Genomic DNA, 13,482 nt, shown 5'->3' with positions numbered 1-13,482 from the left:
CTCTGCTCCGATAACTTCGCTGATAAACCCATGCGACTTAATGCCAGCAGTGACATGTTGTGCAATATGGTTGCTTGCAAATGCAATTGCAAGCCAAATCGCATCAAATTGCTAGAAATTGAAGAAGGCCAAGTGGCGCACCATGTTACTTATGATTATGGCTGCTAAAGATACCTGCAATGGCCCTTGGCATGGCTATGACAATGAAGACGCCTTAAGATAAACCTAAGATAAGGTCTTTTGTAACAATGTGTTAATAAACGATGCAATTGAGGCAAGGCTCTATCACTGACAATTTGAATTCCACATCTCAAGCTTTATCATGAATGCTTTGTGTTCAACTTAGAGCTAGAGCCCCTTCACTATGTGATTAATCTGAATAAGTGCAGAGTCTCTTACCGAAGAAAATGAAAAAAAAAAGGGGGGAAAAGCATAAAAGCTTAACCAAAAACCAAGCCACCACCCCACACTCCAAATAAGAAGGAAAAAGGAGGAGAATAATGATCTTTCATGTACAACTTGATTAATGGGGACCAGTGCTGCACATTTCATCAACTTGTTAGGAAGTGAAAATGGTGGTCGCTAGATGGACCGATGTTCTAATTTCCAAGAAAAGGTCTGCATCTTATACTCTCATTACGTTCATGATAGATATAGATGTGATGCTTCATTTTGGGTACTTGGCATTGATGAATTGTACAATTTATGCAAAAATACAAATTAATTGTTCTTACCCTAGAAAAAAAAACTACATATTGGTTTATTTTTCTCCCTTGGCCTAGACAATATTCAAATGAATGAAATAATGCGAGTCCATTAACAAAGGCAAGGGCTTCAAAATAAGAGAAATAATTCTTTAAAGTCTGACCTTTGTCATTCAGTCCAAATTATTGCAAACACTTGAAGTAATAATTTTATCAACAAGAATGATTGAAGCCTTGAACTTCCCACCAAGTCTGTTTTAATTAGAGAAATAATTTTCTCAACTATTCATGGAATATTGTCCAAGGAAGAGCTAAGGACTCCAAAAATTTCCTTTATTTGTCATAAATTGCTTGAACTAGTGCACGGTTGTCTAGATATATGTTCAACCAAATAAAAAACTAGATGTTTGGTAGTTACAACTTGCACGCCATTGTTTTTTAATATTCTCGAAAGGAAGAGAAGGTGTACAATTTTTTTTTTAAAAAAAAAACTGTTATTGGGAAGAAACATATGGTAGATATATCTTCCTATTATAAAAAATGAAAAAGGTACATATTATCTTTTTGAAGGAATGGATTCTTGTTTATCTCGATTAAAGAAGATATCACGTTCTTGTTTAAAATTAAGTGTTTAATTCAAGCCCTTTGCTTTATTTCTTGTCTGAATGAACTGTCTGGCCTGTATTCACAAAATTTAAAAACTAGATTTTTTTTTTACAAATTAGATCAAAGATATATGATATGAAATATGATATCTTTGTGCAAAATTATAAGTGATGGTTAATTAACTGTTGGACTCTAAAGCTTTATTCAGTTCGTGCATAAAGTAGGTATAAGGCTGTTGTACTAACAACAAAAAAAAAAAAAAAGAAGAAGAAAAGAAAAGTAGGTATAAGGCTTAAAATGAGGCTAGTAAAAGAATAGTTATACTGGTTGAACTTGTTTATGATAGGTATAATTATTCCAAAACAACTAGTTATAAGTTATTCCTTAGCATAAAAGTATCTTTTTATGGCTACTTTTAATTTTTTATTGATAAAAGAGTCATGATTCAAAAGTTATTCCAAGAAAGGTGTGCTTTAGGCAAGCAAAAATTGCCTAGCTCATGGCACATCTATACTTGTAGGTATTACTTTTACTGTTCTCATTTTTCCTATATCCAAGCCAAATGTAGCCTAAAGTTTAAGTCATTAGTAAACGAGCCAGTAATGCAAATCGGACCTGAACACCTCTTCTTGTATGAGGTTGTCAATCCACCCTTCAAACCTAGTTTGGGACCTAATTTCGACTCGGTAATCAATCTCAACCCATCAATGAATAGGTTGGGTATGGATCTAAAGCCGGATCTGCTAAAAATTTTAGGTTGGATGTAGGTTCATTATTTTTAAGGCTCGACTTAACTTGGTTTTGACTAATAACCTAGTTTAATTATATATTTTGACCTCTTGGCACATGAAATCTTATTCTATAAATCCATGGGGTAGGAAGTCTAAAAATAATTACATATTAAAATATATTTAGGTGTTTATACTGGACTTTAAATAAAGTGCATCTATGATTAACTGTGAAGTATTTGCCTGTCATGATTTAAACTTCATAGACCTGAAAGCTCAGTAGGTTCTATGATATTTTTCTTATTCGAACTTACATCCGACCAAATCCTTCAATTTAGACATGAAAACCCGTAATCGGTCTTGGTCTCGAATTGTTAAAACCTAACTTGATCTGACCTAGTATGCATTTCTAATCACGTGCGGCTCCAACAATGCACATGAAGGATAAACAAGTCATGAACAACTCATAACAATGAGTTACGAATGCTTCAGCCTTCAAGTAACATCTAAAGTAAGTTAATAGAATAAAACTCAACAAATGGATGACATAAAATAAACTGGCTTGGATGGGAATTTGGATCCATGATGTTGATCTCTCATATCATGTTAACTAATTACTGGGGCCAAAAAGCTTAAGGGCTCGTTTGGTTCGCGGAAAAAGAAGGGAGGAAAGTGTGGTCAATGGAAAAGTAATGAGATGCCTTTTATTTGGTTAGAGTTTTCAAAGGAGAGAAATAGAAAAATTGTATTTCCATGAAAATATAATTTCTACATTTCATGAAAAAGTTTTTTCCATAAGAAACATGAGAAAGTTACTTTTCCATGAGGTGGAAATCACTCTATTTTTATATTTTTTAAAAAAGGCCATTCAGTATTAAAAAAGCATTAAAGAGACATTAAAAATCTAATTTTTATTAAAAGTATAATAAAAATTATACGTAACTTTTCAGGAAAGTGGATGATCAACCAAACATAAGCACTCTAAAAATCTGTCACTTTTTCATGATCAACCAAACATAAGCACTCTGAAAATCTGCGAACCAAACGAGCCCTAAAATTATCTGGGAATGGATCAACTGTGTATACGAGATCTTAATATAGTTGGAACCTCATGACAGCAACAATCCATCTGTCCAAGTTTTAATCCCTCATTAGCAATTGTGATTACAACATCTATCAACTATTTTTTTTCTTTTTAAGCGTACCTTCAACAGTAAAATTACCTTGCCGTCCAATCCGTTACGGTTCTGAGGAACAAAAGTGGGAATGGGACGCCCAGCGGCCGCACCAGAAGTTCGTCCAGAATTCGGACTGCTGTGGCGCTTCCGAGCGCAGCCAATCCTCTTGCCACGTCGCATTACCGTTGCGATGTTTGACAGAAAACATACTTGACGGCGATGACATCCGAACTTGGTGCAAAGCGGCTTAATCCTATTTCTTGTCCGAATTCGGGCCCCCATTGCCCTCTGCCCTCGGGAATTCCGCAATCTATTCGCCCCCCCCCCCTCTCCGTGTCTTCGATTTAGAAAGAGAAACTTTTTGATAATCTTCCTAGAAATTCCACCGTCTCTCGTTCTACTGAACGCCGAGTCCACGACAAGAGAAAGGATCGGAAGATACGGCGAACGACGACTGCACGATGAAGCTATCGGCGCTGCACCCCAATCGCCGGGTCATCAGCTTCCGATCCCCCACCGCTGCCCCACTTGACGGCGGCGCCGCCCCCTCAGACGATCCACTCATCCGCTCCCCCGCCGGCCTCTTCTGGCTCCTCCTCCACGCCATCTGCTGCCTCCTCAGCCTCGCCCTCGGCTACCGCTTCGCCCGCTTCCTCGTCTTCCTCTTCCTCTTCTCCCCCTCCTTCCCCCTTTCTTCTCCAGGCCTCCTCCTCCTCCACCGCCGGCCAGACCTTCCCCTCTCCCTCCCCCAGCCGCCGCCCCCCAATGCCACCGCCAGCCGCGTCGTCGTAGGCCGCCACGGCATCCGCGTCCGTGCCTGGCCCCACCCGGACCCCGCCGAGGTCATAAGCGCCCACCGCATCCTCGGCCGCGTCCAGCGCGAGCAGCGCCTCCAGTATGGCGTCAGGAACCCCCACCCCCTCCTCGTCGTCACCCCGACCTATTCCCGCACCTTCCAGGCCCTCCACCTCACCGGCCTCCTCCACTCCCTCCAGCTTATCCCTTATCCCCTCACCTGGCTCGTCGTCGAGGCCGCCGGCCGTGGCGCCGCCTCCAACGAGACCGCCAACCTTCTCGCCCGCTCCCGCCTGCCCGTCCTCCACCTCCCCTTCCCTGGCCGCATGCCCCTCCGCTGGTCCGACCGCCACCGCTTCGAGTCCCGGATGCGCCTCCACGCCCTCAGGTCTCGCCTTTATATCCATTTAATTGCTCTTGCGCTTGTTCTCTTTCTCCGAGCTCTTCTTTCTTGTCAGATCTGATGGATTTTGGTTGGATTTTGGAAGCAGAGTCATTAAAGAGCGGCGATTGGACGGCATCGTCGTGTTCGCGGACGACAGCAACATCCACAGCATGGAGCTGTTCGACGAGATCCAGAAGGTGAAGTGGGTGGGGGCGGCCTCGGTTGGGATTCTCGCGCACTCTGGGAATCTGGAGACGGTGGCCCAGCGGCAGCTGAGCAAGGAGGTGGAGGAAGAGAACTCGCCGGTGCCGATCCAAGGCCCGGCTTGCAACTCCTCGGACCAATTGGCCGGCTGGCATACCTTCAATTCGCTGCCGTACGTGAATAAAAGTGCCACCTTTGTTGGCGATGGAGGGACGGTGCTGCCGCGGAATCTCGAGTGGGCTGGGTTTGTTTTGAACTCGAAGTTGCTGTGGAAGGAAGCGGAGCAGAAGCCTGATTGGGTTCGGGATCTTGATGAGGTGGGCAGGAACGGAGAGGAGATTGAGAGCCCATTGGATCTGTTGAAGGATGCATCATTTGTTGAGCCTCTTGGGAGCTGTGGGAAGAAGGTTCTACTCTGGTGGCTGCGTGTTGATGCCCGTTATGATAGCAAGTTTCCCCCAGGGTGAGTCTTTGCAATCCTTTCTTGATGTTGTTTGCTGTTATTCTTTGATTAGTCTTTGCATCCTAACTTAATTTTCTTTCCTCGTTGCATTACTGATAATTGCCATGGGTTTTGATGTATTTTTTTGATTCGATAGCTCTTTTCATTGCCAGCATTAGTTTCCGGAGCTAGAAGTGTTGTAATTTATGAGTTTTTTTTTTTGGAAATTAAATCTTGTATTATGCCGTTGAACATTCCAAGAAATTCACTATCATAATAACTTCTTGAAAGTTCTTATGGTCTCGTGCGTTGGACACATTAAGTTTTCATCATTAGAGGATAAGGAGAAACATTGACCATAATGACATCATCTGCATAAGGTGCCACTTTAGACACATCATCATCTGATAGATTTCAGAACGAAATATATATTGAAATGCAAACTATCGTAAATGGGTTTCTGAAATAAATTCTTATACCAAAAACCCAATGCAAAGTTATGGGAAGGTTAAGAATGCCATCTACAGCTTTGGATTATACATCAAAAGATCGTTTGATGTAGTGAATCTAGCAAGCATCGGGTTCATATAATAATGCATGTTTATATTCTGCATGACTTCAAAAGGATTGGGCAACCCAAGCTTTGTGACTATCAGGCTTAGCCTGGTCATATCAAGAGGGTATTTGAACTTGGCTTGAGCTTATAAAATGGAAATATTACAAAAAAAAAAGAGAAAAGATGTGATAGGATGGATACTTGACATCAAATAGGATGACTACTTGTACTTTCTGAAGAAGAGAATGGATAGTAATGGACTAGTATTTTACTGACGACGCTGATGCATCACTAATTTAGACCAAGGACATGGTAGTTGGGCTTGGACTAAGCTTGGTTGATTTATCAAGTTAGGAATAATGGTCTGAGTGGTATGATCAGATTGGTTTAACCTGGCCAGCATACCGAACAGTGGACCATAATGATATTGAGGATCATGAGCATGATGATGAAGTTGCTGCCATGTTTGATCTCTAGTGTAGATAGGCCTATCAAGTAGTTGGGAATCAGAGGCTGCTTATAGCATTGCTGGTGGCTTCACCATATATGCTGACCCATCTGATGATAGGGTTGTATTGATTGTAAGTACATGAAAGGTTGTAGGATAATTACAGGCACTTAACTTGCCTATCAATGTAGAATCTTATTTTCATTTATCTTTTTTGGTTTTGCTCATTGTTTGTTATCAAGACCTCCTCTATTGACATATAGATTATGTGTTTTATGATGGGCCAACTCATTCTGATATTTATGGATGGTACGGAAATTAGTTTGATACATTATGGTATATGATATTTCGACAGCTTTTACATATAGTATTGTGTCTGTGTATTAGAAATGGGTTGACAACATTTGGGTAACAGTGTCCAGGTTGGGAAGTTACAACATTTGGGAATTTATTCAAAAGCTGCATAGTTAGCCATTTTAGTTTTGAACTGAAGTTGAAATTTGGTAACAGCCAAGCATGGTTGACATTGCCAAAAAATATGCATAAAGTTAACAAAGAGACTATAGAGACATTTTGTCTTCTTAACCAAATCATGCGGACAAAGATGAACGCATGCCCCAAAGAGAAAAAAGGAGAAGAAATTCTTGTTTGCTTATATAGACTGGCTATTAAGGCACTAAAGAGGAGAAAGAGCTATTGAGGTGGTAGCTCAGTGGAACTGGGCCTTACTTCCAACTAAGTGGTTCCGAGTTCAAATCACGCAGGCGTCGATTAAATTGAGGAGACCGGATGCTCCCTGCTCGGACATGGGGTTTGGGAGGGCTTATTGGTCCGCTGGTAGCCTCGGTGGTGCCAGGTGTGATGTACTCACATGGAGGGTTCGTGCCGGAGCCCCGAGGGATCACCGAGCCGAGCCCACGGGTGGGGAGGGTATGAGTAAAACTGGCCGAGATGCCCAACACACGGCCATTTCTGCCCGCATCGAACATTCTCCTGGCGGGGTGAGGGCCCAGTGGGGGCTGCTACGCAGGGGTGGGCTTGTCCCTTCCTCCCCCCTTCTTCTTTTTTTAAGCCAAAAAAAAAAAAGAGGAGAAAGAATTTGGTCCATGTTGGTTTTTCTAGTTCGTTTTGCATATGTCTTTAGCTTTTCAATGCTTGCTATTTTTTCTTGCTGCTTCTTTCCTTTCTTCACGGTTTGTATATTTCCAGACATGTCCAAATGCAAAGTATTACTTAAAAAGATATAGTCTCAAACATGATGAATCGAGATTCCCTTTAGAACATATAAGCTTTAGAAAGCATATGTTCTGTAATCGAGAGCCTTTTTTAATTTTACGTATTATAAACCATAGCCACATTGACACACAAAGATGGAATTCTAGAGTTGTGCTTAAATGCATCATGACCAACCTTAGTTGTTGGGCCAGCTTTTTGATCATGAGATTGAGATTTATATGCACATAATGAGTATATGATTATACCTTGTATTGCAACATGATAGCATGAACTTACAATGTCATCATCACTTTGTGTAAGGGTAATTTAGTGATATTGTGTTTCTCACTTCCAGCATAGGCACACACGCAACTCCATTTTTGCAATATTCGCACTAATTTGTATATGTATATGCGTGTTAGAGTGGTGGGTGTGATTTCCTTTTTTCCATTTTTTTGTTTTGTGGGTCGGGTGTGAATACCATCTCGAGTGTTGGGACATGACCGTCCCACCATTGTTCCAGCATCCCGATCGGCTTATCTTAGGACATCCCGTGCCCCAAATGTCGTGACGAGTAGGACGGCGGCATGCCCTATTCCATGGGCATTCCGGGATAGCCCATCCTACGGTATTTAAAATCTTGAATATGTTGATGAAGAAATAGTAATTGTGAAATTATGTGCCTTAAGCATATATACATCATCGCGATCATATTAAATAGCTACAATGGGTATCCTGGCACCAACTTTTATTCTTATGAAACATGATCATGGGTGCATATTTTATCACTAGAAAGTTTTTAGTTTACCGTAAAATCAACCATTGTCTATTCAGATTTCTGGAATAGGATGGAGTTAAATTTGAAGTTCAATTTGCATATTGGAATATGACAGTTTTTTCTGTAACATCTGATGAAACATTGAAGGGAAACAAGAATTTAGTTTAATAGCAATAATTTGTAGCCAGAAATACATTCCAAGGCTACCAATTCAAAGAGTAGTGGACAACAATCAAGACTGTGAATCAAGGGCTGAAATCAGATGGTTGGAAAATTATATGAAGAAATTGTCAGCCTCAGGGCTGGAAACGCTAGCTCTGATAAGCAGATGAACACCAGGTGTTTAGAGTATGTTTGAGATGTGTAACTATATAATGACTTACAAGTGTTGTCAGCTAGCTTGAAGAAGCAATGTCAAAATCAATTCACAAAAATGCTGGATTGCAAGATATGACCTAAAGACTAGTAAGGAAATATGGAGCCAACAAATGTATGGTTAACAAGAATTCCAAGAAACCATCTAATAATTGGACATTATCAACAAATAGAATGTCCAAGTACTTATAATTTAGAACCCGGGGATCTCTAATTTTGTAGTAGGAATCAATGAAAGAACATTGGATGAGAAAATGAAGCTTTTAAATCTAAAGATCACTTTTTTGAACATATTGCAAACTAGAGATGATTAATGAGTACTTAAATTTTTCCATTTGGACATGCCAGTGTCGCAGAGAGGAAGGCTAAGGATAGATCATTTAAGACTTAAAGCTATCAACACTTTAGGTGAAGATAGGAGAGAAAAGAGGCGGACTACATACTCTAGAATCTAGGAAATATATAAATTAGGGATATGAAATTCACAGAGACCTCCATTCTTTCAACCTGATGTGAAACAAATCAGTGTTCAAAAGTGAAAATGTATCCAGTTGTCGCGAAAAAATGGAAAATCACATATGTGAACTGAGTAGAAGGATTCAATAGTTGCCTTAATGATGCTTTTCAAATAAAGAAAGGTCGCACGGACCAAGGGCGATGAAACTGTGGAGTTGGATTTTTTTTTTTTGTGATGGTTGGTTCCTACTAGATATACATGTGAAAAGTTTCAAGTCTTAGACAAAGATTTGAGCTTATAAATCTTGAAATTTGCAGTTACATTAGGGGTAGAGATAAAAACACTAGGCTACAGAAAACTTGATCTTTTAAGCAAGACCATTAAGAATTTCTTTCATGCGTGTAGAGACTATATATTCAAACCATATATACTGGTTCATATGATGGATGAAAGTGTATAACATATAAAATGCATTAAACATGTATGAGCTAAAATATTTGCATTAGTCTATAACATGTATTGTAACAGAATATTGATTGCCTTGTCAAATTTTCTCTTGGGACTTATTCGCAGATTTCTTTGTTGGTAGCAAATCTCTCTCTGTGCACAGAGACAAATACTATCAGGAAACTGCTTCATTCTTAACATAGCTTGATATTAACATACTCTTTATGATAAATTGCATCTATTTGACTAGCCCAATACCTTAACTTTACAATTAACCTCGCCTTTGATGATGTATTACTTTTAGATAATTTCCTAAATAACACTTTGGAATCACGATTTTTATGGTAATGATGCATATTTTAATTTTTGAAGATGTATCATTGATGTGCTTCAGAATTATAATGAACGTGCCAGTCTGGTAATGGGTCTCATTGGTTGCTCTATTCTTTATATCACTGAGCCTGGAAAAATTCCATGGTTTAGTTCTTGACCATTTTTAGCAGGAATACTTTCAAAGGTTTAGATGCTAGATGTAAAGTGAGACATTCTATTATTTTTTTTACCATTGCCATTATGCTTTTCTGTGCATGCAGATGGGTAATATATCCACCTTTGGATATTACTGTTCCTGCAAAACGAACCCCATGGCCTGATGCTCCTCCTGAACTTCCATCGGATAAGATGGCTGCCAATCAAGATCACATGGAGAAACGTTCCCCGAAGACAGGTAGATCTTCGAGATCGAGGCACAGCTCTCGTAATAAAAGGAAGCGGGAAGCACAAGTGGATGCGCGCACTTCTGTGGTATCTCAGAGGCAAGCAAAATGAGAGGCCTCACGTTCACAACAGGTCTGTACAGCTAGAGTTTTCATTTCTCACTTGTACCCAAAAAAAAAAAAAAAAATTCCCACCAATAGATGTGCTTGTTGCCAAGTGTTAGATCCTTTGCATCTAGACTTTTTTTTTTCTTTATCCTCAACCAGGATATGTCTACATTATTTTGGGAATAGCTTCACCAGAAGATAAGCATCCAACTGGGGTTCAGCATTCCATAGCTTGTTATTTCTATCAGTTGGAGATGAGAGAACATAAATCCTTCAGAATTCGCTGGAGGTCCATGGTTCCATGTGAAGTTGATATGGAAACTGTTAACATTTCGACGGGCGCAGTAAATTCTGGAGATCTAAAAGAATGATGATGCCAGTGGTTTTAATTTGCTAGTTCTATCATGAAGTATTTGATGCGAACTAAGTTTCATGCATACTGGTGTTTTCTTTTTCTTTTTCTTTTTCTTTTCTGTTTTTTGTTGATGGTGGGGGGGTTGGTTCATTCAACCATTTTGGTTGTTGCAATGGAAATTAGTTTCAGAAACAGAATTTAAAAACATGTGCCTGCTATTGGCTCTTGTTGTACTTAAGGTTAATAGATTGAATTGGAGCGTCATGCTGATGTTTCACTTTGGAAGAGTTTTCTTCTACGATCTTGGATTGTGCCGTATTTCTTATGTTTGTTGTGATAAATGTAATGATGACCGTGGCATTTTATTTACTTGATCCCTGGATATGTTTTCTTCTATATATAGTTATTAAGCAAATTTGGTTTCCGGTCTTTTCATCCAGACCTCTCAGTCAAGCAATCGGAGTCATCGATCACTTTCTGCGTTTGTTTCTCATGCTGTTAAGTCATCTGTTTGCATATCGTAGTCATCCAAATCCTGTCTTAATCTTAAATATTATAAAAGCACCAATACTTTGTGCCGACAAGCCATTGTAATCCTAGGATTTAGCTCGAGTCGTCACCACCGTTCAAATTAAACCATTTCCACCTCGAATTACAATTCTAGAGACCTTTTGAACTACCTCTTTTTTATTAAGCATGTCCACAGGACAAGAGGAGTACATGGAGGACTTTGGATTAGAGTCCTCTTATATTGCAATCCTTTTAACTTCCCAACCCACGCGTGTTTATATACCGTGCAGTTCTCTTCATTGCAAGCGTCCATACATTTGCACATGCATTCCACTAAATGCAGAGAAAAATTGACAAATACCCCTGTTGTTTGGGAACGTATGAATTTGAGAATGGATGATAGTTGACAGATTTTCTGATCATGGGTGATTTGTGACATGACATCGAATAAGTATGATGATGCGGCACTATCAGATTCAACCAGCCAGACGATCAAGCTGGGCAGAGTAGAAGCAACCAACCTTTGAGGTCAAGCTCACTAGTTTGGCTAGACAATCGCTTAGCTTAGCACTAAGCCAACTAGGGCTCTCTCATCTCGGACCATGGCCAAAGGTGCAAGTCACAGCTAGCGCCCATTCATCCAGACGGTTACAGCACATTGCGCTATAGTTATGATATAATCATTGATTGTTATAATATGATCCCAAGCGGTTGTAATCGGATCGCATACGGTTACATCAGCATCTCCGATGGTTATAACACAATCCTAGGCCATTAGAATGCAACTTCTAGGAATTCTATATCCTTTAGCTATAAATAGACTTAAAGACCTTCCATGATAGGTGACCGGCATTCCAGGATGCCCTTGTTTCATGAGTGCCCCCACTTCTTGGTTATCTCAAAGTGAACTTTGACGGTGGACGGTATTTTTGGAGGTGTGGAATTTGTAATCAGAGACTCTTTTCGCAGGCTGGTGGCAGCTGGTGGTCGTCGCATATCAGGGCTCACTGTTGTTGGGGCAAAGTTGCGGGCTGCTTGGGAGGGTTTATCCTATGTGAGGAGGGTGCTCGGCGTCGAGCGGGTGTATCTCAAGGGGGACTCATCTGTGGTGATCGATTGGATCCGGGGTATGGATATGTACGGTGACGGTCATCCTCTCATCCTAGAGATCCATAGATTGGCTCAGGAGATGGAAGTTTTTTAGGCAGCATACGTGTATCGGAAGGCGAACAAAGCAACTGATTAGGTCGCCTCCTACGTCGCTCGGCATTCCGGGGATTTCTTTTGGACATCAGTTGCTGACATTCCTACTACTCTGTACTCTTTACTTTCTTCTGATTTGATTGGATGTACTCATGTTAAAGCTATATAAAAAAAAAAAGTAACCGACTAAAGCCCTTGCGAGTTCATTGGGCTTTTTGTTTTCTTTCAGATCGACGAGAGCAATCCACGTCAATGATCTATAGATTGGCAGCAACAATATGAATTCCAATAAACAAATCCAATGCATTGAAATCTCGATTCCTCAATCTACAATCAAGATCTATCCAATGGAAGTTCAGTCAAGCTCCATATATATTACTTGCCCACTATGTAGTATTTTTCTCTCATTTTACTACATGATATAGTTTTATAAATTAGTCCCTCTTAACTAAACCCCTTATCTCTAAGCGCAAACCTGATTTTTTCCAGTGTCTTGAAAGGAGGGGGAAAAGTATCCGTCTACAACCTTTTTGTTGGATATTCCTCGTATATTGATCCTCTAAGCCATTTAATCTTCATCCACTATCGTGTAATATTTGTACAAAGATACAGAAGTACATCAACCGGAGTGAGCATATATTCAGCCCTTTATCAATTGTTCCTTGCTATTGACTTATGACGTCTATTGTACTTGTGCTTATATATCTTGTGATCACAAGTCATCCATTTTCACTTGTTATTCCAATTTCAACGAATATTCCACTTGCATGGAGATCAATATTTTCCTTTTGGCTGAGATCTTTACTTGAGCATACCCAAATATGATATATAAAACTTTTTATATTTTTATGGTAATGAATGATATAATTGATAAATTCCAAGATGCCATCTAAAATGATCATATAAAACTGAAAACCAATCTATTATATAAATCTCAAATAAAGGCTCATCTTGTGCAGAGGTCTCTATTTGCCTAGTAAAAACAGATATTAATGACATTGTTATTAATATACTCAGACTATCAATTGCTTAATACATAATAAAAATTTATTTAATAAAGTCTTTTATTTATTATAATTTGTTATATATTACATTGCAAAAATAGTTGGATGATGTAAAAAAAAAGGTATCCTGGCAGAGGACGGGCATTAATGATGAAATTTATGCATAGAGGCTATCATGTAGAGCTCTCTAATTGTCATATAGATGTTGGTATTAATAATACTAATGAAAGTTAATGTATTAGGGTTACTGTGCAAACTTCTACATTAG

At 39.6% G+C, this 13,482-nt stretch overlaps 1 protein-coding gene across 2 annotated transcripts; it reads left to right on the top strand.

Annotated features, from left to right (window-relative positions):
• Nucleotides 1-3,337: 3,337 nt before the first annotated feature.
• On the top strand, nt 3,338-10,782 carry LOC103724364 (putative beta-1,4-xylosyltransferase IRX14). Of its 2 annotated transcripts, XM_039129899.3 has the most exons (4): nt 3,456-4,399; nt 4,503-5,063; nt 9,912-10,167; nt 10,302-10,782. In XM_039129899.3, the coding sequence occupies exons 1-3, from the start codon at nt 3,678-3,680 to the stop codon at nt 10,144-10,146; spliced, it is 1,518 nt and encodes a 505-aa protein (XP_038985827.2). In that variant the 5' UTR covers nt 3,456-3,677; the 3' UTR covers nt 10,147-10,167; nt 10,302-10,782. The 2 variants fall into 2 exon arrangements, with proteins under 2 accessions (XP_038985823.2, XP_038985827.2); XM_039129895.3 differs by having other exon boundaries at nt 3,338-4,399; nt 9,912-10,782.
• Nucleotides 10,783-13,482: the final 2,700 nt, after the last annotated feature.

The sequence above is a fragment of the Phoenix dactylifera genome, chromosome 2, assembly GCF_051530095.1.
Source record: "Phoenix dactylifera cultivar Ajwa chromosome 2, Ajwa_hap1_PhDact_Kaust_v1.1, whole genome shotgun sequence".
In the NCBI taxonomy this organism is placed as follows: Eukaryota; Viridiplantae; Streptophyta; class Magnoliopsida; order Arecales; family Arecaceae; genus Phoenix; species Phoenix dactylifera.
This window is presented reverse-complemented; position numbering and strand designations above follow the sequence as displayed.

Bases quoted from the DNA above. Each gene is read 5' to 3' on its own strand.
- LOC103724364 (XM_039129895.3), top strand. From the start codon at position 3,678: ATGAAGCTATCGGCGCTGCACCCCAATCGCCGGGTCATCAGCTTCCGA. The intron at 4,400-4,502 runs GTCTCGCCTTTA...TTTTGGAAGCAG, and splicing joins ATGCGCCTCCACGCCCTCAG to AGTCATTAAAGAGCGGCGAT. The intron at 5,064-9,911 runs GTGAGTCTTTGC...CTGTGCATGCAG, and splicing joins GATAGCAAGTTTCCCCCAGG to ATGGGTAATATATCCACCTT.